The sequence below is a fragment of the Motacilla alba genome, chromosome 2, assembly GCF_015832195.1.
Source record: "Motacilla alba alba isolate MOTALB_02 chromosome 2, Motacilla_alba_V1.0_pri, whole genome shotgun sequence".
NCBI classification, from domain to species: Eukaryota; Metazoa; Chordata; class Aves; order Passeriformes; family Motacillidae; genus Motacilla; species Motacilla alba.
In genome coordinates this window covers 130,926,152-130,952,761 of record NC_052017.1, presented here as the reverse complement: position 1 = coordinate 130,952,761, position 26,610 = coordinate 130,926,152, and the positions used below count along the sequence as shown (strand labels likewise).

The window sequence follows — 26,610 nt, the reverse complement described above, 5'->3', positions numbered from 1 at the left end:
AGGCGCGCGCCCGCGGGCGGGGCCGCCAACCGCTCTGGGCGTGACCGCGGGGGGTGGGGGGGGGGGAGGCGGGGGGGGGGGGTGGGGAAGGTTCGCGCGCGCCCTCGCGCTCTGTTGCCATGGCGCCGCTTGACGTCACGGGCGGCGCGCGGCCCGCGCGGAGCGGCGCGGTGATTGGCGGAGACGCCCCGTGCGCGGCGCCGGGAGAGGGAGGGAGGGAGCGAGGCTGCAGCGCCGCGAGCGCCAGAGCCGCACAGTCCGCGCCGGCCGCCTGCCCGCACCGACGCACCCGTGCCCGCCCGCCCGCCGCGCTCAGGTAACGGGGCCGCCGCCCGGAACCGGCTCCTCTGGCACGCGGCAGGTCGGGAGCACTGAGCGGGGCGGCCGGGGGACATCGCCCTGCTCCCCCCGGCGCGGCTCAGCGGGGAGGGAACGGGGCGCGGGGGTCGCTGCGCTGGGCGGCGAGGGCCTTTCTCCGCCAGGGAGAAAGGGGGAAGCACCGGCGGAGGGGGCGGCAGGTGAGGGCGACCCCGTGCCCGCAGGGAGGGGAGCGCCGCCCCCGCCGGGCGGGGGCCGGGGCGCGGGCGGCGGGCGCTGCCGGGTGTGGTCTCCCGCCGGGAGCCCTGCCCGGGCGCGGAAGAGTCGGCCGGGCTCGCTTCCCCTCCCTCCGCCCAGGCCCCCCCCAACCGCCCCCCATCAACGCCCAGGCCTCTCCCACCCCCCCCCGCCCATCCTCCCCCCCCCCAGGCCGAGGGGTCCGGGCGAGAGCGGCGGCTCCCCCGGGACTGGAGGGGGCTCCTCCTCCGCCGCTTTCCCTCCCCCGCGCCGAATCCCCCGGGGATGGACCCGCGGGCTTTCCCTATTCCGGGGCGGGGACGCGGCATCCTCCCCCGGGGGCGCTGGGCGGAGGGGAGCGGGATTGGGGCGGGCCGGGCTCCGGCGCCCACCCGCCGTGACAAAGGCGGCGGGCGCGGCGCTCGGTGTCCCCGCGGCGGGTGCGGCTCGGGGAGGGAGGGAGGGAGGGAGGGGCGGCCGCAGCGCCCCGGGGCCGCCCGCCCGCCCCGCCCTCCGCTCCGCCCGCCCCCGGGCCGCTCCATTTTCTACTGTCACCGCGCTCGCCGTGCCGGAGCCGCGGCAGCGCCCAGCCCGCGGGGGCGGCGGGCGGCACGCCCGCCCGGGGATGCTGCCGCGGCAGCCTGCGGTGCCCCGGGGACTGGCGGCGGGGCCGGCGTTGTGACCACGTTTGCCCCGGTCACTCCGAGCGGTAAATAACCACCGCCATGCTCTTGCTTTAAAATGGCTCCTTAACCCCGAGCGCGCGGTGTGGGCAAGTTGTTCAACGGGCGTTCGCAGGCAGGCGCCGGGTTTGTGCCTCCCTGTTGGGGACAGGAGCCGTTAAAACTTGCAGTCACCTGGAATGTTAAAATGTGCTTAATTTATTCCCGAAGACGGAACATAACCCTGCCATTGTTTCTCCTAACGTCACATAAAATGGCAAAAGTGGTTAAAAGTGAAAATGTTTGATGGAGGTGTGTGGAACATACAGAAATAGAAAAGCACTCATGACCAAAACTGGTTCATGCTTTAGTAATCCTGTTAAACTTTAAAGGATAATGTATCCCCAAAGCACATTACCAGTTCCTCCAAATGATCAAGTTAGGACGCACAGAAGGATGGGAGGTGATGGAGAAGTATTTTTTCTTCCTGTGTCAAAAGAAATTTCTCAATGTCTCTGCTTATCAGAGTTTGATTTTTAAAAAAAATTTTAAGTGCTGATAGGACAGTTTATGAAGCATATCTGTCAGGTTGTGCTATATGAAATACTGATGTTGAGATCATATTATTAAGTAGTAAAATTTTCTTTCGTCTGTGGAAGTGCAGCCTCCCAGGCAGAGCAGCAATACCTGACACAGAACATCCCATAATGGGGATTCCCATTTTGGGAAAGGGAGTTCGCATTGTGGGAAGGTGTACAGCTCATAATTTAGATATTTGTTGCACTGTGACTTTTTAACATGCAGCATGGGATTTGATTTACAGATGTTTATGTGAAGTACCTCTGCATGTAACTGATTCTGTGAAGGCTCAGAATGCTGCTTGGTATTCTTTGTCCAGCCTTTATTTGGTTGTGTCCTGTGGAAAGGTTACTATTGCATATTTTCTTTGTCAGTTTTGCTGCACTGATAATACAGTTTTATGAAAGAGTGGTGGCAAGAATTAGGATCATTTTTGTGCATAAGATAGAAATTATTTGGTTTCACTTCACCTTTGGATGCCTTTTTTTGTGTTTATTAAAATAACATACTTCTAAAAGTTTACAGTTTTTCATGAGGAATCGGTGGTTTTAACTCTCTACTCCATGTGTTTGAGCAGCCAGTGCTGCTAGTATGCCCTGTGTGCTGGATTTCAGCTGTACCTCTTGTAGTTCCAAACTAGAGAATACACGTTGCTCTGCCTATGAAGTTAAAACACCTTTGTCCTTGACCAATGTCTGAATAATGCCTCACTATTTTTCCTCTTTAGAAATATCAGCATGGATAAAAATGAGCTGGTGCAGAAGGCCAAACTGGCTGAGCAGGCTGAAAGATATGATGACATGGCAAGTTGCATGAAATCTGTGACTGAGCAAGGAGCTGAGTTGTCCAACGAAGAGAGGAATCTTCTCTCTGTTGCCTATAAAAATGTTGTAGGAGCCCGTAGGTCATCTTGGAGAGTCGTCTCAAGTATTGAACAAAAGACGGAAGGCGCTGAGAAAAAACAGCAGATGGCTCGAGAATACAGAGAGAAAATTGAGACCGAGCTAAGAGACATCTGCAATGATGTGCTGGTGAGAAATAATGAAACTGTTGATCCGTTTTTACTTAGAGTTGCAGAGTAAATGGTGCTGGGCCCTCTGGGACTATTTCTAATCTGTCAGTGAAGCTGTGGTCTCCTATGCTATTTCTGACAATAAGGTTTAAAAAAATATCTGAATTTTTCTTTCCCTCTAATGTGCTGTTAATTTATTTACAAATTATAGTTATGAATGCTAATAAACTTGGAGGCATGTAGAAATATTATTGTATGTAAAGTAGTAGTTATGAAAGGTTAATATATTTCCCTGAGACTGAACTGTGTACAGGTTTAGTTTGGGGGTTTCTCCTCCCCCAGTGCCCTTTCCCCTTTAATGCAGTATTTGTATCCTAGGATGTATTTGATTTCTACAATTTTAATATGCTGCTGTGTTTGTAAGAGGTAGTTCTTACTCTACGGAAATTGTGCCCCTCCCTGGGTAAGATGATGTAATGTTAGTTATGACTCAGCCGTGCAGAAAATTGCTTGCAGGAAGAGCCAGTAGAAATGCTGTGATACCCGCTTAAACTTAAAACTTTTTGTAGCAAACTCAAAGGGTGTTCAAGTCAGGCATTTTCTGAGACCTGTGGTTATGTTAATATGTGCATGTGTACAGAAAGCAACACTGTATTTTCACTGGGAAGCTGGTTTATGAAATCCAAACCTCTTCCAAATGCTTATTCCAGATTGTCAGGTTTTTTCAACTGCACACTCCTGTGGTGCTTTACTGAGCACGCCAGGAGCAGCTGTTCAGTCCTACAGCCACTTGTGAGGTAGAGGTTATGTCAGCGATAGAGCTGTCCACTGCACTGTGGACGCTGCTGGCTGTCATCCATATGTGACAAGGGATCACCTGCAGGTGACAGAATGACATGCGACATGAGGGAAGCGTTAAATAGCTAAGTGCCTGAAAGTCTGATACCATATGAATGTAAAGATCAATGAGTAGCATAAATTTTGCTGGATGTGTGAGATAACTATATGATACGGGTTGTGATAGCTTCTAGAAGACTGGTTCTCCAAGGGTTTGTAAGAGTCAGCATGGATAACTGAGTCTTGGCTTCCAGTTCAGGCTGGCCGCTATGGTTATTGTAACACGCAAAGTTTTGTATGTTTTGTTATCTCCTGTACGAGATAACTTCAGCTTCTACTCTGAAAATGAAATGCAGAACTTACACATAGGAAAGAACTGATTTACTAGTACTTGTGTTGTAAAGTGGTGGCTCATCTATTCAAGCCAAGGAAATGAGGATCCAAATCTGGCGTTCTAATTGGTTATTTCTTTTTTTAATTATTTTTCTGATGGGAAAGTCGGGGTGGGGGTGGATGCTTTCAGTTCAGGGTGATCTGAAATTATTTTGTAAGCTATGTTTTGGTTTAAGAAATTATTTTAATTTAATCTGGGCTTAGAAACCTTAGAAGAATTTAGCATTTGCAATTAATTTTTTGTCTGATAATGGAAACCAGGTTTAGGTGAAACTAGCTTTTATTGTGCATGCTAAATACAAAAGCTAAAGCAAAACCCAGCTTTTGAGTTTGCTGCAGCAACTAGAGTGCCTGGGAGGGGAGGAATATGGGTGGAGAGTCTTGTTTAATCTTCTGAATCTCAAAATGGACTTGAATTTCTTTGTGTTAATGAGACATGTATAATTCAAAGAAGTTACTGTTCTTTGACATGCTACTATTTTTAAGAAGCTAATGACTGACTAATTTTTAACGTCGCCAGTCCAATTTTTCTTAATACATTCAAGAAAAATTACTGTCCAGAAGAAACAATGCCTTAAGCGGTGATTAGCAGTAATACTACTTTTTTAGACTTGGCATTTAAAAAGAAAAAAAAATTAAAACTTTTGTATTCAAAGGATAGGATTTAAAAATACTTCCAAATGACATGTACGACCTTTGATGTTGCCAATTACATTGACAATTTAGATTTCTATTTAAAGCTATACTCTTATTTTCTTTCTTGAAGTATCCTATGCATGTTCATTCTTACCTAGAAATGTGGCTGACTGTATTGCTGTAACCGAGAAAAAAAGAACTGTGGTAAGAATCAGTTGTTTAACCTGAACACAGGGGTCTGTACAATGCTACATGCAAATGTAGAACTAGGGTTTGGTTTAGTTTTTTCAGGGTTTTTTTCAGACGATCTCTGTAATTTTTATGCAGCATTATCTAATCTATAACTGTTTACAGAAGTGAAAAGTGAGGCTTACCCAATCTTAATTGGTGTGAAGTATACCATTAATTAATAAGACCTGAAATGTTAAACTTTCACTGTTAATCATGAGCCTTACGAATTGAGAGTACAAGGGCAGCTCTGCAACTTTTGTATCTTTTATTGAGGCTGTGGCTCTTTTTGAGCTGCTGTTGTGTCTTCAGTTGTCTGCTAGTGTCTTAAGTAATGTTTAATGCCCACGGGTGTTACATCACAGCTGAGTATGACTGCCGTCCTAACTTCAGTGTTGAAGGGAGGAAAGCAATTTAGAGAATGTGTTTGTGACTAGAAGAGTGTGGCCAAAGCTGGCTCCTCTGCAGCTTCCTGCTCTCTTCCCTCGTTTGTTGGAATGAAATCTAGTGTACTGGATGAAATAGCTCCTCTAATCCTGTAGATACCAAGTATACTAAACTCTGCCTGGGCTTTGTTTCCATCTCTTCTACTAATTTACAGAGAGAGTAGGAGCAATTAATGACAAACTTCTTTCTTGCTTTATCCCTCTTGGGCCCAATAGTAAAAGTTTTAATAGTAATGTGGTCAGGTCTGAATGCTTATTTTTCTTCTTTACACTGACCTTGCAACAGTAAAAGACAGCATCTGCATCCCTGCCACTTCCTGAATCTTTTTTCTTCAGCCTGCCATGGAGTACCTCTACAACTCTACAAAATGTAGAGTTTAACTCATCCTCTTGTTTCCTGCAGCCTCAAAGTGCTGCTGTACAAAGAAGGGACACCTTAAATGTATTGTTCCAGCACCAATTCTGTCAGATACGCATTTAAATATATTAAAGTGTAATATAACCAGCTCTAGTTTGGAGTTGGTCTGGTAGTGCTGGTAAACATCAAATAATTGTGACACATTGGGTGTAGTACAAGTTCCTTGCACTGTGGCAATGAAGACTGTATTTTCAGATTCTTCAGTGGTAATGTAGTGTGTGTGATGCTCTGTGTTAAGGAAGTACATTGCCATACTTGAGCATCTGAAAAGTGCTTTGAGTACTATAGAAAATTTCCAATTGATACAGGAAATTAGGCTTTTCGTTAAATACTTTTCCTCATGTTAGCTAAGTGTGTGCTTCACGTTCTGCTTCAGTTTCTATAGTAGAAAGGAAGGTCTGTCTGAAGTACCAGTATAATGACCTATAGTCATCTTTCATTTGTCATTTCCATAATAAAAATCATTATTAATATAACAGGTGTGGATTTTCTTTAAACTGCTGTTAGCAGAGAAGTGAGTTGTAACTGAAGTGATTCAAATTAAATCTGCAGTAAGCTGAATTTTTCAGCTAACAAGGGTTCTGAAGTACAGAGAAGAATGGAGAGGTCTTTGAATAGCTAGCACCCTGCACTGCTTGTACATTAGAAGTTCTCAGGAGCTCTGGTAGCTTTCAGGAAGTGTCTTACATGAACTAAATGTAAACTAATAATTGAAAACGTGACTGGCTGTCTTCACATTAGTATGGATATAATTCCAGACAGTTGCACTCTTTCCTAGGCTGGCACATACTGCAGCAGTCCCTGCGTGTCCTCCAAGTGCACAGTATGTGACAGTTCCCGTGTTCTTGCCTGATGCCTAGTCTTCCCCCTCCAAGTTCCACTGCAGAAATGCCCTAAGTAAATCTCCTCTGGCAGCGCCCAAGCACCCTTTCACTATTTCTTTTCCCTTTTTAGTTATTAAGGTCTGGAGAACTTTGGCAAACCATGGCTGCCCTTCAGCCTTCTGGAGTTACTGTTACACATTGGTGCTACTCAGCACTTTTCCCCAACTCCTTTCCTGCCAGAAAAGCAGCAGGTTAATGGTGTTGTTTAGGACCTTCCAGTAAGATGAATTGTTTGATTTCTTCACTACATTATTTCTTCCAAATTTCACCCCCAGAAGCATAAAAACATACTCCTTGTGTGCTCATACTTGAATTTTGGATGCTTTTGAATTATGGATGCTTCACTTTTTAGAAGTGGTAATTGTGAGAGCAGAAGGTTCAGTTATCTCTCAGATTAGTGACTTTGGGTTTACATTTCTTTTTTATGTATATTGTTTGAGAGGGGGAGTAGAATGTTTAGTAACCTGTCATGGGGCTACAGTTCACTGGGGGAAGGGAGTGTATTTCCATTCCAAATGCATCTAAATGGCTTTTTAAAGAGCATACCACAGAATTAATGCCTATTGCCATCATTCTCAAATTACTGTGGAACTATTTTCTAGTTGCCTGCAAACATCTAATAAGTTACTATGTTCTATAAAATGTTTAATAATTTGTAATGACAGGGTTAGGAAATTTGGCCTTCTCTCCTACAGGAAGCCATATGGTTTTTGACATGCACATGTGAGAATTGTCTTTTTAAAACTCAGCCACTGTATGCTCAGTGTGTCCTCCTGATGGTTAAAGTGCACTAACCTGTCGACTGACAGGACCATACAACCTTCTTGCTATGATGATATCTGCTACTAACAGAAAATTCAGTGCTCTGACTGAAAATCACTACCTTCAGTTCTGTGATTCCTTCAGGCTTGCTTAATTTTATTTTATTTTTTATTGGACTTCGTGTTTGAGATCTGTGTCATTTTTTTCAGAAAAAAGGGGGAGACATTTGTAGAACTTTCTATTTGCAAAAATGTCAGTAGCAGAAGGAGGTGATTAATGTGTTGAAATCTGGCAGTTAGGTGCCCAGAAGAATTGAGGTTAGAAAGGAGGTCATTGTGTTCAACTCTGCTCAGAACAGGTCTAGTTCGATCTCTTTGCTCAAGGCCTTGTCAGTCACATTTTTCTTTTCTTTAAGCATGGAGATTCCACAGCCTCTCTGGGCAGCCTGTCTTAATATTTGTTCATGTTGTTAAGGAAAGAATACTTACGTGTAATCAGAGCTTCTCAAGTTCCAACTTGACTGCTGCCTCCTGTGATGTCACTGTAGACCTCAAGGAAGATTCTGGCTCCATCGTCTCTAGGCAGCTGTACACAGCAGTAAGATCTGCTGGTCTTCTCTGGGCTGAAGAAACCCGTCTCTCAGCCTTGCCTTGTACCTCATGTGCTCCAGCCCCATCGTCTCTTCAGTATATCTGTGTTTTTCTTGTGGTGTGGAGCTCAAACCTGGACATAGAACTCAAGATGTCATCTCAAGTTGTTCAAATTTGCACTAAAAGATAGTGATTGGTAAGGTGTTAGTGACATATGTGAAAATATGTGAGTACTCTGGTTCACAAATGCTTCTGTGAATGAACTTTTATATATTGCAGAGCAGAATGTAGCCAGGATTTGACTTACAAGGGTGGTTATAATTTAAGCTTTTGTTTAACTCTCTCAAGTCTGGCTTTTTCAGTAAAGGTTTGGTTGGTATCATTGCTCAAATGTATTGAAGGTAGGAAGCAGAGGCAATTTGTATAAACCTCATTATTTCACTCACTTCCCTCATTGTAGCTACACCCTTTCAGGTTTGGGGGTTTTTTTTGGCTGTTGGTTTTTTATTTTGGTTTGGGTTGTTAGTTTGGTTTTTTTGGGGTTTTTTTTATTTGCCTGCAGTGAAAGCAGTGCCTAAGCTAGAGTAATTTCCTTTACTTTTGTAAGCGATTAGACTGTTACAAAGCTGTTGAATCTTTGATAATTAAATCATCATTCATGGATCAGTTTAAATATGGGATTACTTGTGCCGTTTTTAATTTATTCTAATCTCAGCAAGAAGGGCATCCATAATGTTGACATGTATGTTTAATGCTCTCATTTATCATAAAATCAGCAAAGGTGCTCTGCATGAATGCAGCTACTTCTTACATTAACTCTGCTTGCACATGTGTATCCACATACATACATTTATCTGCATCCTCTTGCATTTACTGCAAGTAGGATAAACCTTTATTATAACCACTAGCCTGCTGTACTGATTTCATTTGGCATTAATATTTAATAATTTGCTTTGATTTATAGTAAAAAGGTACAGAGTGCTTACACTGTTCAAAAGCATCGAAGTAACAACTTGCTGTACTTGACAGCAGCCTTCATTGTTCAAGTACTTTATGTACCTACTGCTGATACTCAGTTCTAAGCAGCAAAATAAAGTAAGTTGGTAGTTTAGTCATCTGTGACACATCACTCTTCATCTTCTTTGTGCTGCTGAAGGAAGAACTTCATTGCATGTAGGTGCAATTTTGTGAAGCTGATAATTGCGTCTGTTTCACTGGTTGGTTGCTTAGAAATCTAAGAAGCGGAAACACTGCATTGCTAATGTATCAGCTTCTTGTGCCTATGGAAGCTGTAAGTGGTAGAAACATAAAATTTAGAATATGAGCAGAGTTAGTGCATTATCTCTGCGCATCTGTACAAACAAATACTGCACTATCTATGGTTTTATCAGGAAACTTCTGTCTTGTTACCGTGCCTGTGACAGAAGTGTCTTTCTGAAACAGGTTCTCAAACGCTTTACTTGTACTTTGCTGCAGGCAGACATCAGCTCCTGCCTCTGAAGCTGGTTGTCCATTCAGGCAGTAGTTGACTACCATTTTTAAATAGCCTGAGAAAGCTTGTGCTATTAAAGTTGATTGAAGAGAATTAAGATTGTAATTATTTCTTAAACTCCTTTTTTGTTTTACTGAATATTAACTCTTGTGCAGTGGATTATTTTTCTTGGAATCTGACAGAAGAATGGCAATGCCTCCTCAAAGAGAAGTAATAAGAAGTCACATTCTGTTGAGACCAACAGTGAACTCTTACTTTTTTATCAGATATAATATGTTGGACTCAATTATCTCAGAGGTCTTTTCCAACCTACTTGATTCTGTCATTCTGTAAGGCAGCTCACATGAGGCTGAGAAAAGTTGCCAGTTGGTTTTTGTTGGTGGTGGATTTTTTTTTTTTCTGGATATTACCCTTTGTGATTATGTTACAAAAGATTCAACAAAGGTAATCTGATCTTTCAACTGGTCATTTCCTCCTAGTGCAGATTAGGTTTGCATTCCTAAAATGGCATTTCTCCTAATAAAATGTTTTTATTAACACTGTGCTATAGTGAACCCCTAGTCAATCCATGTTCTGCTTCAGGAGGTTTGAAATCTGCTCAGAGTGCAAGCTGCTAAAAGATAAATGGCTTCTGCTTCTGAGCTGGGATAAAAAGTGTTGCATCATATTTGTGGGGAGTTTTATTAGTATTTGTTTAGAGACCAAAACTGTAGATTTTTAGGATGTGTTCTGGTTTGGAGTACAGCTGCAGTAGCTGTAGCTGAGACCTACATCCTGGGCAGAAATTCTCACCCAACTCAGTTGGTTTCAGTTTTTTATTATCTCAAGTTTTGCAGAGGATGTTGTGAAAAGAATAATGATTGAGGCATCTGGTACCATTTTATTTTGATGCAAGTCCCCAGTATTCAAGATGAATGAGGTGATGCTGAAAAAAAAAAGGCCCAGATAAAAATTGCATATTGACTTTGATCCTCAGTGGAAACTTTTATTAAGATCTATAGTGATGCCTCAAAAATATTAAGACTTTAATCCTAATGTTTTTCTATTAAGTGTCTTTACAGCTGCTGCCTTTCATATGAGTTTCCTCAGAGTGGGTTGCTGAATTGGGGAGGTATTTTTGCCTGTCCTTCAGAATTTGGTTCCCTCACTATCATGTCTGTTATGCATGCTTTGGTAGAAAACAATAATGATTGGCAGGAAACACCTTAGGAGTCTTGAATTATCTCAAGAGTGTATCCTGATAGAAGGCATACTTGCCTCCTGTGCCATAAACACTAATTGGAAAGCAAAACAGTAGAAGAAACTAGCTAGTAAAGGACGTGGTATTCTAAGTTGGGGAAGGCAGATCTGCAAGGGGAGCTACATGTATGGCTGTAAAAGTGTGAACTGAGATGCTACTTCTTATTGCCTCAGATGCTGTCTGTTTCTTGTTTTGCTGACCAGTAGTGTGTCCATGCCAAGCACCCTGTATGCATTTTTCTGCCCACACCTACTTCTGATTGACTTGCATCTCTCCCCCAGCATACGGCTCAGCACGAAGATGATTTTCAGGGTGTTCTACTTCTTCCATGTTTCCTTCACCTGTTCATAGTGATGCTGCTTTTGTTCTCTTTTCTAAGGGAGCACATTTAGACTGGTTTAGTAGTACTTTTATGTACAAACTAAGATTTTTTTGCCATTGTTTCTGTCATATGGGATTTTCTTCTGTCCATTAGTCCTTTTAGATCTTTTTTTCAGTTACTGTCTTACTACTCAGACTTCATTTCCTCTGCTCGTTTCCTTTCTAGATCTTCACCAGATTGACTACAGCAACACTGCTAATCAAGTGTACCTTTCTCCTGCTCTTAGCAATTCCACATCTCCCCCTGTTGCATAAACACTGCAAATTACTCCACAGTAGAATTCTTCCCTTCCCCTTTAAGATTCTTTGTCCCAAGTTCTGAATTCCTCCCCTGCTGAGGCTCGTGCTTCATCTCTTCCAGCCAGCCTTGTCACCTTTCTTAAACTTCTGCTGCTTTATCTGTGGGCAGCCAATTTGATGGAAAGAAAGAATAAGTGGTACTGAGAACAGGCAGCAGGCTGGTTTCCTTCTCCAGCAGAGATCTCCAGTGCCTCAGCAGCCACTAATATTGACAGCTTTTCTTGTATTCCTGTTCTAGTGAGCAAACTAGCAGAGAGAATTCTGTAGGTGACTTTAAACTGTAGTGTCACTTTTGGCTGAGGTAGAAGGCTGATAGCAGTCCTTTTGGTTTTCACAAGAGGGATAGAGGTCACCCATGAGGCAGCAGTTACAGAGCCCTTAATCCCAAACTCTGGGCGGAGCTGTAATCAGGAGCAGCATAGTAAGCCTGGGTCAAAACAGGGTTTGGGAAGGGATTGTCTAAAAATACACCTCTTAAAAATGCAGATACTTTTCTCTTTCTCCAACAATTCAGATGGATGTGTGTAAATAAAAAGACTGGCCACAAATTGTTTCATTAAACCCTCTGTAGTGTGTGTGCCAGTCTGTGTAGTGCAGCTAATTGCATGTGTTGTTTTATAGCTCATAACTTAATCCTCGTGTGGAAAACAGTCATGGAAAATCACTTGCTAGCTTCTAATGGGAATTGATAAGAGTTTTTTTTAAAACTGAGAAGTAGTTTAAAGACAAAAGTAACACTCAAGTACAGATACACAAGTATTTGAAGCTTCTTCTGTGGCGCGTTGTGGTTATTAAGGTTGTTCTGATGTAATGGGAGTTTGAACAATGTGTGGAATGTGGACGAGAAGCCTTTTAAAGGTTATTACCTCCAGAGAAACCACATCTGGCTCAGGAAGTCCCTGGGGATTGATGGAGGCTAAGAGAAGCATGAGACTTTCTTGCTTTGTTCATGTGGTTTTTCTTGTGGCATCCTCTTTTGGGCAGTGTTGCAGTGAGGTTAGCAGACGGAGGAGTCCTGTCAGCCAGTATGATCCTTCGTGTGTTCTTACAACATCTTTGAGAAGGATGCTACTTACATCATGAAAATACCAGCGTGTTGCCATTAAATACTAAATTAGTGTCAAGCTGAGCTTTAAAAAAGATAGAGGTTTTTTTATGTCTTTCATTAACTTAAAAAACAAGAATTCTTCCATGTCATCTTCATCCCTATGTCATATACCATGGGTGGGTGACAAGTGAGTTGAAGTTCAGCTAGTACTCTTGTGTAAGTTATTCTCAAAATTAGAAAAAACATCCTAACTATTGTTAGGTGTCTTTCGATACTGCATGAAAAAAAAAGGCTGCTTATTTATTAAACAAAAAACCCAGGTTATTTCAGAGAAGAACTGGTAGTATTTAAAGTACCTAAAGTTTATCAGTGTATTCTCTTTTGAGTTTTCCCATTCTGCACCATGGTTCTTTTGTGCAAGAATAATATCTTTTTATTTCCCCTATAGTTCTAGTGGTTTTATTCAATTAGACATCTTAATAATTAATTTTTCCATATTTAAAAATAAGGCTTCTCATTCCCAGTACTTTACCTGTGTATTATCCACTAATTGCTACTACATTTTCCTATAATCTGATGACTGTTCTTACTTTCCTGCTTGTCTGGAGGGAAATATATAAATAGAAAATCGAGCTGTTGATGCAGTCATCTCTAGTGCATTAATAATTATCTAAAGTTTCTAGGCAATAACATGTACCGAGACCAAGCCTTTAATAAAAGGAAATAAGCACTGAACTAGAAGCAACAAGGCAAAAGTAAGAATTAAAATAAAATTAATTTTATGTCCCTGTGGTGGGTTTGGGTATAGATTTCTGGCCCACAGACGTCATTTGCCAAGGATGCAAATGCTTTTAAAACAAGAGTAGTTCTAGGCTTCAAGTGTCAGGAAAGGACTCTTCAAGTCTTTGTGTTGGTTTCCTGTCTTCAACTGCAGGCCTCACTACAGTTGGACAACTGAAGCATGTCCACTTGCAGTAGGAAGCAGGCAGAATTTTAGGAAAAGGTTGGCTATTGGGGTTTACTGGTAACTACTTGTTAGGCTTCTTTCACATTCCTAAGTCTGATAACCCTTAACCTTTCAGACTTGATCTTGCAAAACCACAGGAGCCTTGATGAAAAGCCTTTCATCAAAGTGGCTCAAAATGTGATGTATTTCATGTTGCCACCTGTTGACTGTATCCTGTTCAGGCAGTAGAACATGTGTAAGAATGAAGGAAGCCAATCTCTCCCCAGTTTAGTGTTTAAAATAAGCCAGGATTGAAATTCACCATTAGGATAATTCAAGTTGTGTGCAGACAGCTTCTGGTATGTCTTGGGAGACAAAGAATTTTCTCTAGTACTTGCTGAGGGAGAGGGAACATACCAAATGCTACCAATGGTGTGTGTCAGCACAGCTGACATCTCCCGAGTTTGATCATGTTTGTTGGCCAGTCCAGAGAGGCAGAAAGCTGTTGGCTAAGTCATAACCAGAATTGCAGCTGTGAAGTGTTGATCTTTGAACAGCCAGCATGTTAGTGAGAGTTGATGTTCAGATTTAGTACATCCTTTTAAAAAAAAAAGTAATTCCCATTAAATCTTTCTGAAAAGACTTACAAAAAGTATTAGAAGCACTTGTACAAGGTATAACAAGTTTGGGCTGAAAAGTGCTCTAAAATGCTGCTGCATCTGCCTAGTTGACTACAAAGATATGGTTTGTTTCACAGCAGTTAGATTCTTGCTCTCAAATTAAAAGCTCTTACAATTACTGCTGCGTCCTTGGGGGGTTTCAAAGGCAGGGACTGTTTAGTTTTGTTCAGAAAACTGTTCCTACCAGCTGTGATGAAGATGCTGTAATTAACTGCCCGTGTGTTAGTGTATATCCAACCTGGATGGAAGCTTCATGTGGTAGCAAGGAACATCATTAACAAGCATGAGACCTTAGCTACATATAATGCAATAACAGACATGGGCTGTATGGACTGCAGGTGTCAGGGTGCTGTAGGCATTGCAGTGATGGAGATCACATCAGCTTAGGTAGATACAGATCACCTAACTGATCAGTCTTGGACTAGCTGCTCCCACTTCAGTGGCCTGCATGATGATCAGCTCTATACTGATGAACACTGCCCCATCAACTGGTAAAGGAGAGAGAAGGTGAGCATGTATTGCTGGTACTAATTAAGCTGTGCATGAACAACCTGTCAATAGAACTTAAATACCTAGATATTCCTCCTTGTGGAAAAGATGTATCCTCCAGAGATGCTTTGCACTTAAAGCTGCTAGAAAAATCTACAAGATAAACAGTATTCCCCATAAGCTGATATGTTGGCAGATAACAAATTGTTAAGATTTGTTGTGCTTTTGATTCTGCTATCTTCTATAATTGAAATTTAAAAGGTTAATAGTTTCATTGGTCTTACCTGTCTGGCTTTCTGTAGCCATACCATGTCAATACATGTTATGCTTTCACAGCCACTCTCTTTAGGATAAATCTGTGTACCCTGAATCTTCAGGCTAACTTTAGAGGAGTGGTCTGTGTCTACTTCTGCCAGTAAAAGAAAAGAGATCCTGAAATAAATGGACTAATACAAACAGAAGAAACTGAATTTATACGACTAAATAAATAATAGGGTAGGGATCTCCTTTCAATCATTTCACAGTCTAGCTTTTAAATATTGATCTGCTTGCAGGGTTTATTGTTGCTGTTTATGAAGTATTTGCCATAAATAAAATTCTTCCAGAAATACGTGGCACACCAGTCCTACGTGTTGTTTGTATAGAATAGACTCTTTCATCCAGATATTAGTAAGCTCCCAGTGCAGTTTGAGTTGGAGTCTCTTCATTGGCCATATTCTGTGAATAGCTGTTCAAAGGGATTTTCTCAGTTCATCAGTCTTTGAAATTCAGCATGGCTTTGGAACTTCTTGCAGTACAAGATTTACAGTATTCAAGCTGCTTTTGCCCTGCTGGTGTTGGTCTGTTTAAAAAGATAATTAGTAGTCTTTCCTCCTATCTGTCTAGTGGTGCAATTCACCCACTCAGTTTGCAAACAGCTTCACCTCATTTGTGATCTAAGTGAAGTTTAAATCTTGGAGCTTGGTTCCTGCTGTGTGGATGAGTAGAGCTGTATGTTTTAATCAAATGACCTTCTGTAGGGATGAGGAATAATTTCTGTGTCTGGAATCACTAAAAATATTTTGGTCTGGCCAGTTAATGGGGGATGCAGAAGAAGGGCAACTCCCCACGGTGCCAGAAGCGTAGGTGCAAACTGACACACCTGGCTTAATTGAAGTCTCACAGAGAAAAACTGATAAGGAGCCTTGTTCTCAGTAGCTGGCAGCCTTCAGTTGTCTCTGGAGGTCCTTGGCACTCACGAAAATGTCACTGCTGCAAACCTTGAAGCTCTCTAGTGGTGAGGACAGAGTGTGTAAGGAGTCACAGAGAGCTCAGGTGTGTGACCCATAAACCTGCTGGCCTCCTTCTACATCCCAGCCTCACTGGGACAGAGCTGGCTCTGAACCCTTCTCCTGGCATGGTGGGATGCCCTCAGAAGGGTGCCTTCAGCATGAGGCAGTTCAGCAGCCCTTTTGGCTGTCTCCAGAAAAATACTTCTGCTGCTGACTGGCTTGTGTCGAGTTCCTTCTGTTGGTAAGGAATTGTCTCTGCTGTCATTCAGATGTGAAGTGAGGACATGCAGGATTTTTCAGTGTCTCCCTGTGGGATTATAAAATGAAGTTATATACCAACCCCCCACATAACTGGAAAGGCCTAATATTAAAGATAAACAAATAAATCCACTCTGTTGAAGCCACTAAAGGAAGTCCACTTACAGGTTTTTATCTCATTGTAGCATAGGCATGGCTGAACCTTGTCTGACTTTCATGTCTGTCAGCCTGATTTCTTTATTATCTGTCAGCTGCAATAGAAGTGAGAGATCTGCTGTGATGGGTCGCTTCATTTTGAGGAGTTTCACGCAAGTTTGAGTCTACCAGTAAATATTCATTATTCATATAAATGAATTAGCTGTACTTTGATTAAAGAAAAAAGCAACCAAAACAAAAGCCAAGGCCAGACTTGCTCTTCTTGCTCTTTCTGTGAATTGCGGTTTTCTGTAGCTTAATAGTTGGCCTACTAGGCAGAGCAGGTAGCACAGGTGCCCATGTCACAGTGCAGTAGTTGCAGCCTGTCCCAGCAGTATGTCCTGGAAGACATTCATTTAACCTGCTGGATGGCCTTGAGAGGACAGTGCTGTAAAGCAGCAATCATTTCTGTAAGTTGGAACTAAATTAGTTTGTCTGTTTCTGTGATATCCTTGGAAGTAAAAGCTAAAAAAAGTGAAGCAAAACTGCAATGTCAGTCATCTAGTGTATAGGGGGGAAAATGGCCAAAAATCTGTACTAAAACCTCTTCTAAAAAGTTATTTTCTGCATAGCCTTCACCAAGTATATGTAACAGCTTCTGATTGAATTCTGACTATTCAGGCATGCTGTACCTTTTTTGACTTTTAAATAACTGGCTTTTCTTTTAGAGTCTGACTTCAAGCACTCAATATCACAAAGTTTGACAAGCTTGTACCTTAATTTGACTGAATATGTTGGAGCTAGTGATTTTTTTTCCCATCATAATAGAATTCTTGCTAAATTACATGACTGCCTCAGCTATGCTAACTTGCTATGTTAACAAGCCGTTAGAATAATCTAGAAAAACCTGGTCTTAAATGTCAGCCCATGGGGAGGACTTGGTGGAGTGACTCTAGAGAGCTACTATTGCTTTGGAAGATAAAGGAAATACCTGTTAGGGCAGCACATAAAGTCAGAGGTGCTACAGAACCGAATGTCAGATTGTTGGCTGACTGGAAATGCAAGAATACAGGTTCACCTTGTGGTTTCTCGCTGGGAATGCCACTAGAGCATTAAAGTTAATGGGAGCTTGGCTAGGGAAGTTTGTTTATTGCCTGTGTATGTAAAATAATTAGGTCTCTGATTTGGCAACTGATGATATCAAATCCTTTTATTGTATTTTGTGGATGCAAGCTTTCTTCCATGGCATACCCTCTGCCCAGAGTCTTTGGACTACCTTATTTCTGCCAGAGTTCTGTATAGTGATTTATAGAAAGCCATCCTTTGGTCATGTAAAACTCATCTGCTAAATTGACACAGCCTCCATCTCCCCATCAAGGCACACAATGCATCATTCCTTTTATATCTAGAATTGGAATCCAGAACACGTTCTCTAGCTGACTGTGTTATGTAGGATGTGAAGAAAATAAGCAAGAAGTGAAGCTGTCTTGACTTTGAAATAAATTGAAATATAATTGAATTGTTGGTTCAGCATATGTTCAAAACACTGTGTTCTTTGTTTCCCTTTTAGTCTCTCTTGGAAAAGTTCTTGATCCCTAATGCTTCGCAAGCAGAAAGCAAAGTTTTCTATTTGAAAATGAAAGGAGACTACTACCGTTACTTGGCTGAGGTTGCTGCTGGAGATGACAAGAAAGGTATTGTATGTCAGCTTGTGGATAAACATTGTCCAGTTAGATTGCTCTTGGTGGGGTAGTGACACAACCCTAATTTTAGAGTAATTCTGATTTGCATGTGAATTTCTTTAGTAATAGGCTTCCTGTTTCCTGAAGGAAAGTCATAGATTATTGGCTTTCACATGAGTTACAGAAATGTCCACGTACATGCCGATGGAGGCACAAACCAGACTCGGAGTCACAAAGTCTTGAAATCTGGTTTACCACTGAAGTCCTGGTTTATGCATTTCTGTGTGGCGGAATCTTCTGGGTTACCTCTTAGACTTATTCTTGCCATTCCTCCTGCATTTCTACAGAATATAAAAAGTCTGCATATGTTCAGTGAGCAAAGAGACTAGAAACAACCTGGAGGAGAAAGGGTTTAATAAAATTAATGTTAGTGTTAAGAAAGTTTATTCTGTTACCATGGTAGTTTAATGTCCAAATGTCTTCAGTTTCCTCAAGTTTCTTGTATTTTCATGTAAGCAGCTTGTCAGAATTGCAGGTAAGTTGCCTTCACCTAATTTTAGTTAAAAAAATTAATATTAGGTACTCAGCATTTTGAGTTCCTGTTAGGGTGGTGGGAGCCACCCTAACAGCATTGCTGCCTCCGTGCAGAATCCCTTTCAGTTCAGAGCAATGCATTAGCAAGATCCAGCTCGCTGCAAACAGTGCCAGGCTGTTTCCTGAAGCCACTTCAGGGCTGCTGGCAGTGTGCCCTGAGGAGCAGCACGCTTCAGCACAGAGCCAGCCTGGTGTGTCAGGCTCCCTTGGGCTGCCCTGAGCCTGCAGGGACTGGGCATGCAGGAACCCTCGGGGGTGTGGAGCGCTGGGCTCTGCCCTCGGCAGCACCTGCAGCCCCCAGTGTGGCACAGAACGATGGCTGTGGGACCTCAGAGACTAGATTGAGCTTGGCATAGGTGTGAAACAGACATGGAATAATTTCAAGGGGATAGATATGTCTGCTTTACTGGCAGGTGTTATATCCACATTACACAGTGAAGCCCAGTTTTCCCAGCATGCTGGATAATAGAGTGTTACACAAAGATCCCCATACTTAGTATGTAAGGCTGGATTTGATTTCTCATGTTTACTGTATGCAAACTGAGCCAGTCTTGGTGACTGCAGAATTGTATGTGTTACCAGTACTTTAGATCTGGTATAGAGAGTTACCGTGTTTTCCTTTGGTAATTTTAGTGATCTCTGTTCAAAAGCATAGAAGATACAATATTTTGAGTCCCAAAGTTTCTTTTTCTGTTGAGGATTAAATTACAGGCTCTAAAGTTAGACTGTGAAAATCTTTGTTTAAAAAGTGCTTTTAAAGTTTATTTAATCCAGTCTCCTGGCTGAGCAGTTTGTGGTGGGTTTCCATTTTTTCAATTCATCCCCCTCCTCCAGTGTTTCATGTCACATGTTTTTCCTGTGTGTTGTCTGTGACTTGAAGAAGAGCAGTTGATAATTATTGTGTAGGAAAGAATGGCTGTTGAGTTGGACACTATTCTTCCAGCCATTTGCAGCAAATACAGCAACAATATAAAGCTCCCAATACTAGGAGTTGGATTTTTTTTTTAGACTCCTTATGGCAGTCTAGCAGACAGGAATGTCAAGCAGGTACCTCACTCCATTTTATCCTTTAACTTTGGATCTGCACTTTTTAAAGAATTCAAGGTTAAAAACTTTTTTATACTGTGTGACTGATTTAAAAATTACAGAATACATCAATTTATGCACTAAGTGCTCCAAATTGTTGCTCAAAAGGTAACTTTTCTCAAATAGGGAGAAAAAATACACTTTTTGCTTTGAAATTATGTTAAAGAGAGTTTTATTTTCAAGTATTTTTTCTTTAAGTGACTTGTTCTTCATTCTGTTTGTTTTACCTTTCATAAACAGCACCATTTTCTAAGGCTTTTCCATTGTGAGAGGAGTTAAACATTTCTCACTATTTCTAAATTAAACTTGCAGTAAGCCTAGTTCTTCTCAACTGTAATGTACTAATTCCTGGTCATTTTCAAGACATTAGGGGAGCTGTCTGATCTGAAGCATTCCATTATTAGTGATGAGTGTAGAGAGAGTACTGTTGAACTGTGCAGTGAATGTCCTCACTCTTCCACGTGGAAGAGAACAATACGATGCTTTAATTTTTGTGACTTATCTGAAGGTGAACAAATTGCATAGACATCCTGAGTTGTTTTAAGACTTGGAGTCTGAAAACTCCTTACTTAAATCCTGCTGTATTTTTGAGTCTTTACCTTAAAATTCCTTTCTTTGTTTTTGAATACGTGTGACTGCGCTCTTGCAGACATCATGCTGGATGCATTTCTGGTTTGATCCAGAAATGTTAGGTTTGGAATCCTTTTTGCATCTGAATTGGATGACTTTCTGCCCACCTTTTTCTCAGATGCTGGTGGAGAGCTGAGGAACAAGCGCCCCTTTGTGCTCAGCATGCAGTGCCTCCCTGGCCCCTGCAGCTGGTGGGCTGTGTTGGGCCGTGATCTCTGACTTGTGCAGACAGAACCTGCTCTAGGTTCACATGCTTTCAGTGAGAAAAGAAACTGTTGAGCTCTTCAATCTTCATATACACATTCTAGTTGCTGGTTTTTGCCAAGTGTTAATAACTTACAACTGAACCAATTAAGAGTGACAATCTCTAAAATAAAGGAGCCAAATTATTAATTTTTCTCCCTTCAAAGTTTATAGATACTAGAACTTCTAAGTTAGGTAAAAATGCTTTCTGTATCTGCACTGGAAATAGAACTGTGTTGGAAGCTTTTAAAAATACATATGTAATTTGATTTGAGGTATGCCACACTGTCTTTGCCAAGCAGTTTGAATGGAGACTCATCTATGACTGTTACTGAAAGGGTTCAGCATGACAAACAAAGGTCATCAGTGCTTCCTGTGACTAAAATGTGGCTCTCTAATGCACTGCAGTGTTTTAAAGACTTGGAAATTGTGGTACTGTATCAAGTAGATGGTGGGTTTTATCATCAGTGCTACAGAACTGCTGCAAACATTTGTAAATACAAGTAGTCACAGGGCATGGGGAAGAGACTCAAACCTGTGATTTCGTCACTAACAATTTCCCTCCTTTTTAATAATTTGAAAATGTAATTTAATGAAATCTTCATTAAATAGCGACTTGGTAGGTGAAGTGCTCATTCACAGGCGTTCACTCCTGACATGGTTTCTTCATGCAAGTGTGAACACAGTCCTGATTGTATGTCTGCATACAGTGTGTGAATTACTTACATGTTGTGGGTTTTGTTTGTGTTTGTTTTTTCCCCAAAGGGATAGTGGAGCAATCACAACAGGCATATCAAGAAGCTTTTGAAATCAGTAAAAAGGAGATGCAACCAACACATCCCATCAGATTAGGTCTGGCTCTGAACTTCTCTGTGTTCTATTATGAGATTCTCAATTCCCCGGAGAAAGCCTGTTCCCTTGCAAAAACGGTAAGTCAAAGAGGGGAAAATTCCATTTAAATTATTTGCATAACCTTTTGTCACATGGCTAATGGAGTTGTTTGTTTTTATAACACTAGGCTTTTGATGAAGCAATTGCTGAACTTGATACATTAAGTGAAGAGTCATACAAAGACAGCACGCTAATAATGCAGTTACTGAGAGACAACTTGACAGTGAGTATCATCAAAGTTTGCAAATAGATTACAGAATTGGTCTTCTGGCACTTCAAGGTGTCCTTTTTGTTCCTGGCCATGGAGGTGTCTGTCGCTTAGAAACAAGTGACATCTATAGTGCATCATCCTTCTGAGCTAAATATTTTTCCTGCCTAGTTTGTTGGGGGGTTTTTCCCTTGTTTTGTTTGGGTTGTTTTGGTTTTTTTTTTCCATGCTAATTACTATGATTTTCTGACAGATGACGAATTACCACATTTTTCAGGTTATTTTATTCAAGGAACCTAGCATGTTTAAATGATGAGTCTGAACTGTGACTATCAAACCTACTACCCAGTGTTAAGCAGCATTTGGGAATACAGTTGCATTTGCTTCTTTAAAGCTTATGTCAAATTTCTTATAGCTTATTCTACATTAATGTATCTGCAAGGAAGAGATTCTACATGAAAACTGGAAACAAAGTTAGCAGCTAGCAAGTCCATTTAAGGACTTGTGGTTTAGAGGTTTTTTGTTTGGCTTTAATTTTGGTAAAGCTGAAATGGAAATCTATGTTAGCTAGGCTATTTCCACGGCAATTGTAACATACTGCCTTAATTAATTTTTTTTGTTTTTCCTCCTTGGACTCACGGCTGTGGTGTAAGTTGTCAGAATAATCAAAATCTTCATCTTGTGTGTGGGATTTTTTTTATTGTACTTTGAACTTTAAAACTGACAAAGATAAACATCTAAAGCAAATGAAACTTAAATGTGAGCAAACATGCAAGAGTGTAATTAAATAGCTTAGTTCACTCCTTGGTCTGTGGGGAGAAGAGCTGCAGGCAAGAAATGAAAAAATAAGAAACACTTCTTGTTGCCACACATAGCCCCCTTGTTAACACTTTGTGCTTCTGATATCAGAGACCTTTGCAAAATAGCTGTACTGCTTTAAAAATAACTACAAGTAAAATTGTGCAGTTGTAAAAAATTGGAGTTGCCACACTTTCTGCTTTTGCATCTAACATTTAATTTCTCTTGTCTTTTGGAGCTTTTCCATGGGAATGGCAACTTAACACTGCTGCAAAAACTACTTGTTATTGTTCCATTTGTTGCTTACAAAACAAATGGAAGTGATTTCTCAACCTCTGGAGACAGATATAGGGTTGGCATTGCTCTCAGTGTCTGTGTACTGTCCCCTTGAGTGGGATTGCTCAAGAGCTGCCCTCTGAATGAGTGGTTTTGAAACAGAGGATAGAAGCTGACTTTAATTGCTAACTTCCCAGTAAAAATAATGTAAAGCTTGTCATAGCAGTTGGAAAGCAAATTGTTTCTCACAAGAACAAAAGTCAGGCTGAGCTACTACAGTGTGTGAATGAGGGTGGTAGGCCTGATAATTGATGTGAGCTTTCCATTGCAAGGAGAAAGCTGTAAACAGATGGAAGATTCCATATTCTTGAATGAGTGATGTGTCTTGCCTTAAATGCTTAGTGTGATCTGTAAGAGTGCATTGATTCCATGTTTATCCACAACTTCTTGAGGTAGAAAATAACTTTGATATGTGTGTGACTAACAGACTACAGTGAATTTCATAAATGTAGAAAAGGTCTGTTTTGCTAGTTATGCAAGTGGTGAAGTCTGAGGTAGGTGGGCTTTAGACAGTGATTTAGCATGCTGATCAGTTCTGTGCAGTAGCAGTTGTTGGTTGGCTCACCTCAAGGCTTGTACGGCTGAAGAAATTTGTTCATTCTCTGTGGGGACTGAAGGCAGAGAAATTTTCAGAGGGCTGTTTTACATATCATCAAAATCTGTTTAACTGGAATTTCTAGATAATTTCTTTGCTCTGTAATGAAATTTTGTTTTCTTTTATTAAGTAAAAGGCAGTCCTTGTTTCTAAGCGTTTCCCTCCCACCCCGAGCAGATTGGTTAAACTGATCTTAGGGTCTCAGTTGGAAAAATGGGTAATGCCCTTTTCATAGCATTCAGGCCCTTTTGTCTTAATGAATGTGTATTTTAGATTGGACATGAGAAAAATTTTCATCACTAAAAGGGTTGTCAAGCAAAGTGGCCCAGGGAAGTGTTGAGTCACTATCCCTGAAAGTATTTAATTTGTGTAGATGTGGTTTTTGGGGACATGGTGGACTTGGCAGTGTTAGTGGTTGGACTTGATGATCTTGAAGCTGTTTTCCAAACTAAATTACTCTTGTGACTGTATTCTAGGGGTGATGATTTAGGATAGAAACCTCTAATGGTTTCTGAGTTCTGATAAAATATGATAGAATTGTTCTTACTAATTCTCCTTACAAGAATAGCGCTGAATTTGGGACTAAAGTAGTAATATAGTAATGTACTAAAGATTGCAGTGCAGGTCTAGAAACAGACTATTGGTGTGCTGTTATCTTCAGTAAAATAACTTGTTGCTTAATGCCTTTAGCAAGGAAGATTAAGTGCAGATACCATGCATTATGTTCAGAACAAGGACAAGGATACTGGTCTTTTACAGGTTTCACTGTCGCCTTCTGCTCCTGAAAGCAGGAAATGTTTCTGATAATGGATTTTAAAAATAAAGGCATTTTGTAAGACTTCATTGGTATAGCACTGTCAGTAATTAGTTGGTTTTATGTTTTACCACCTTATACTATAGAGCATGAATGATTTGGTTAATGCTTCTCTAACTCCATAAAGTGAGAGATGACAAATCATATTGGGCTGGGAATAGTTTGGAAGCAGCCAGCATGGAGATACTTGGCTCACGAAATAATTTCTTGGCACTGACTGTTGCTCTGGAACTGATGCTCAGTTTCCTTAGCTGGTACTTAATCTTGATATATGGTTCCTTAGTATGATTTTATGGAGCTGAAAATAACATTTTGTTCATAGTGCATGCTTAGTCTGATTTTCTTCCATCCTTGCCCTGCCCGCCAGTTTGGCAGCTCAGTGTTCTGAAAGTTGCTAAAGGGGAGCACAACTAACTGAACAGAGCTAGGGGGTAGAGATTTTGATGAAATATTTTGGAGTTTAAAAAAACAGAGAAAACCTTCAGAGGCCTATTCTGAAGAAAAGGAAACATTTGCTGTAGCTTTGGATGTGGAGAGATAATTTTACTGAAGCTTTTCCCTCAGAAAGGCATGTAAAACTTGCTTGAGGAGAAAGAAATTGCTGTTAGCTCCTGGTTCTCACTCACCTGCTCAGTAGGTCTGATTCTTGCCTGCTTGTTATTTTAGTGAGCCCTGTGAGTAAGGGACTTGTGTTTTCACTGTTCATAAACTTGCTCATTAAATGCAGCGTAGGGTTGGGTCGCCTAGAACTGAATTTCCGTCTTGCCATAGCCAAGAAATAGATTCATGTTACCGTGTGCGTTTTCTTTCTCCACAGTGCTTAGGAGTGCTGTTAGAAGTTGCTATTACTAAGACATAGACCTTCTTTCTAAAAATTACATACTAATTATTACTAATAAATGTATAATAATGTACCTGTTTCTCTGTTTTCTTTCCTAAACAGTTGTGGACATCGGATACCCAGGGAGATGAAGCCGAAGCAGGAGAAGGAGGGGAGAATTAACCAGCCTTCCAACTTCCATCTGCCTCATTCTGAAATTTAAACAGTAGACCATTTGTCATCCATGCTGTCCCACAAATAGTTTTTGTTTACGATTTGACAGGTTTATGTTACTTCTATTTGGATTTCTATATTTCCCATGTGGTTTTGTTTAATATTAGGGGAATAGAGCCAGTTAACATTTGGGGAATTTATCTGTTTTCATCTGAGGTGGCCAATATAGGGTTGTGAAATTTTTATACAAGTTTTACATGTTTGGCATAGTACTTTTGGTACATTGTGGCTTCCCACAAGGCCAGTGTTAAAACAGCTTTCTATGTCAGGCAAAGATGACTGCTTGCATATTGGTCTGTCACGATGGAAAAAAGGGATAATCAATGTTGCAGCCACAGGTGTAGTTAGTCTGAATATCCAAGCTGGAGCACACATGGCTGTGAATAAACTGATGTCCCATAGATATTGCATGTCAGGGGAACATGTGACATCTGTGGAATATTCCAATCAAGTGTACATCTTTGATTGCAGCTGAAGTGTTCCTTAAGACAGTTCGATAACCCAGTCAGCTTTCTCTAGAGAAGGACAGAGAAACGGTTCACATTCCATTATTTGTAAAGTTACCTGCTGTTGCTTTCATTATTTTTGCTACACATTTTATTTGTATTTAAATGGTTTAAGCAACCTAAGAACAAATGTACAAGTAAAGATGCAGTAAAAAACGAATTGCTTGATATTCATAATGACACTGTATATCGAGCACAGCAGTAAAAAAAAAACCCATGTATTTAACTTTTTTAGGTTTTTTGCTTTTGTGATTTTTTTTTGATACTTGCCTAACATGCATGTGCTGTAAAAATAGTTAACAGGGAAATAACTTGAGATGATGGCTAGCTTTGTTTAATGTCTTATGAAATTTTCATGAACAATCCAAGCATAACTGTTCAGAACATGTGTATTAAGTTGATGTAAGTGGAATAAAAGTTTTATGAATGGACTTTTCAACTACCTTTGGTGTAGATTTCATGTCATCTGTCTTCCTACACCTTTAAGAGGAATGGCAGTACTATACAGAAATTCAATATAAAGTGTATTTCTGTTATGGAAAATTTTAATACACATTTAGGTATTTAATTCATTTTAGGGAAGTTGAGATTGAATACCCCATACCTGATTTTAAGATTGCTCTAATTATTAGTTTACAACTTTTAGGTGCCTGAGCTTTCTGACTGTTCCCGATTAGAAGTCTGGAGATAGCTTAACATAGATGGTCCCCAGACTTAGAGCAAAAGGCGTTAAAAACTTCTTTAAGAGCTGACCTTTTGGAATAGTTTTATTTATATGGAAAACTCTCGCTTGCTACTGTTGGGTCTTTAAAGGAGACCTGAGCAGGAGCCTCCATATTGTCCAGCGGTTTCAGACACTACAGCTCAGTTTGTGGAAAAGTCCAGAGTGATGAAGCAATGATGCTCTTGCATTCCCCATCCCCCAGGAAGG

General features: G+C 41.0%; 1 protein-coding gene across 1 annotated transcript; it reads left to right on the top strand.

Annotated features, from left to right (window-relative positions):
• Positions 1 to 168: 168 nt before the first annotated feature.
• YWHAZ (tyrosine 3-monooxygenase/tryptophan 5-monooxygenase activation protein zeta) lies at positions 169 to 26,124 on the top strand. Its single transcript, XM_038127073.1, has 6 exons — positions 169 to 316; positions 2,524 to 2,827; positions 17,813 to 17,936; positions 21,243 to 21,406; positions 21,496 to 21,591; positions 25,063 to 26,124. Exons 2-6 carry the CDS (start codon positions 2,534 to 2,536, stop codon positions 25,120 to 25,122), a joined length of 738 nt encoding a protein of 245 aa, XP_037983001.1. The 5' UTR covers positions 169 to 316; positions 2,524 to 2,533; the 3' UTR covers positions 25,123 to 26,124.
• Positions 26,125 to 26,610: the final 486 nt, after the last annotated feature.

Coding starts and splice junctions, on each gene's coding strand:
- YWHAZ (XM_038127073.1), top strand. CDS start 2,534: ATGGATAAAAATGAGCTGGTGCAGAAGGCCAAACTGGCTGAGCAGGCT. Junction 21,407..21,495: donor CCTGTTCCCTTGCAAAAACG/GTAAGTCAAAGA, acceptor TTATAACACTAG/GCTTTTGATGAAGCAATTGC. Junction 21,592..25,062: donor TACTGAGAGACAACTTGACA/GTGAGTATCATC, acceptor TTTCCTAAACAG/TTGTGGACATCGGATACCCA.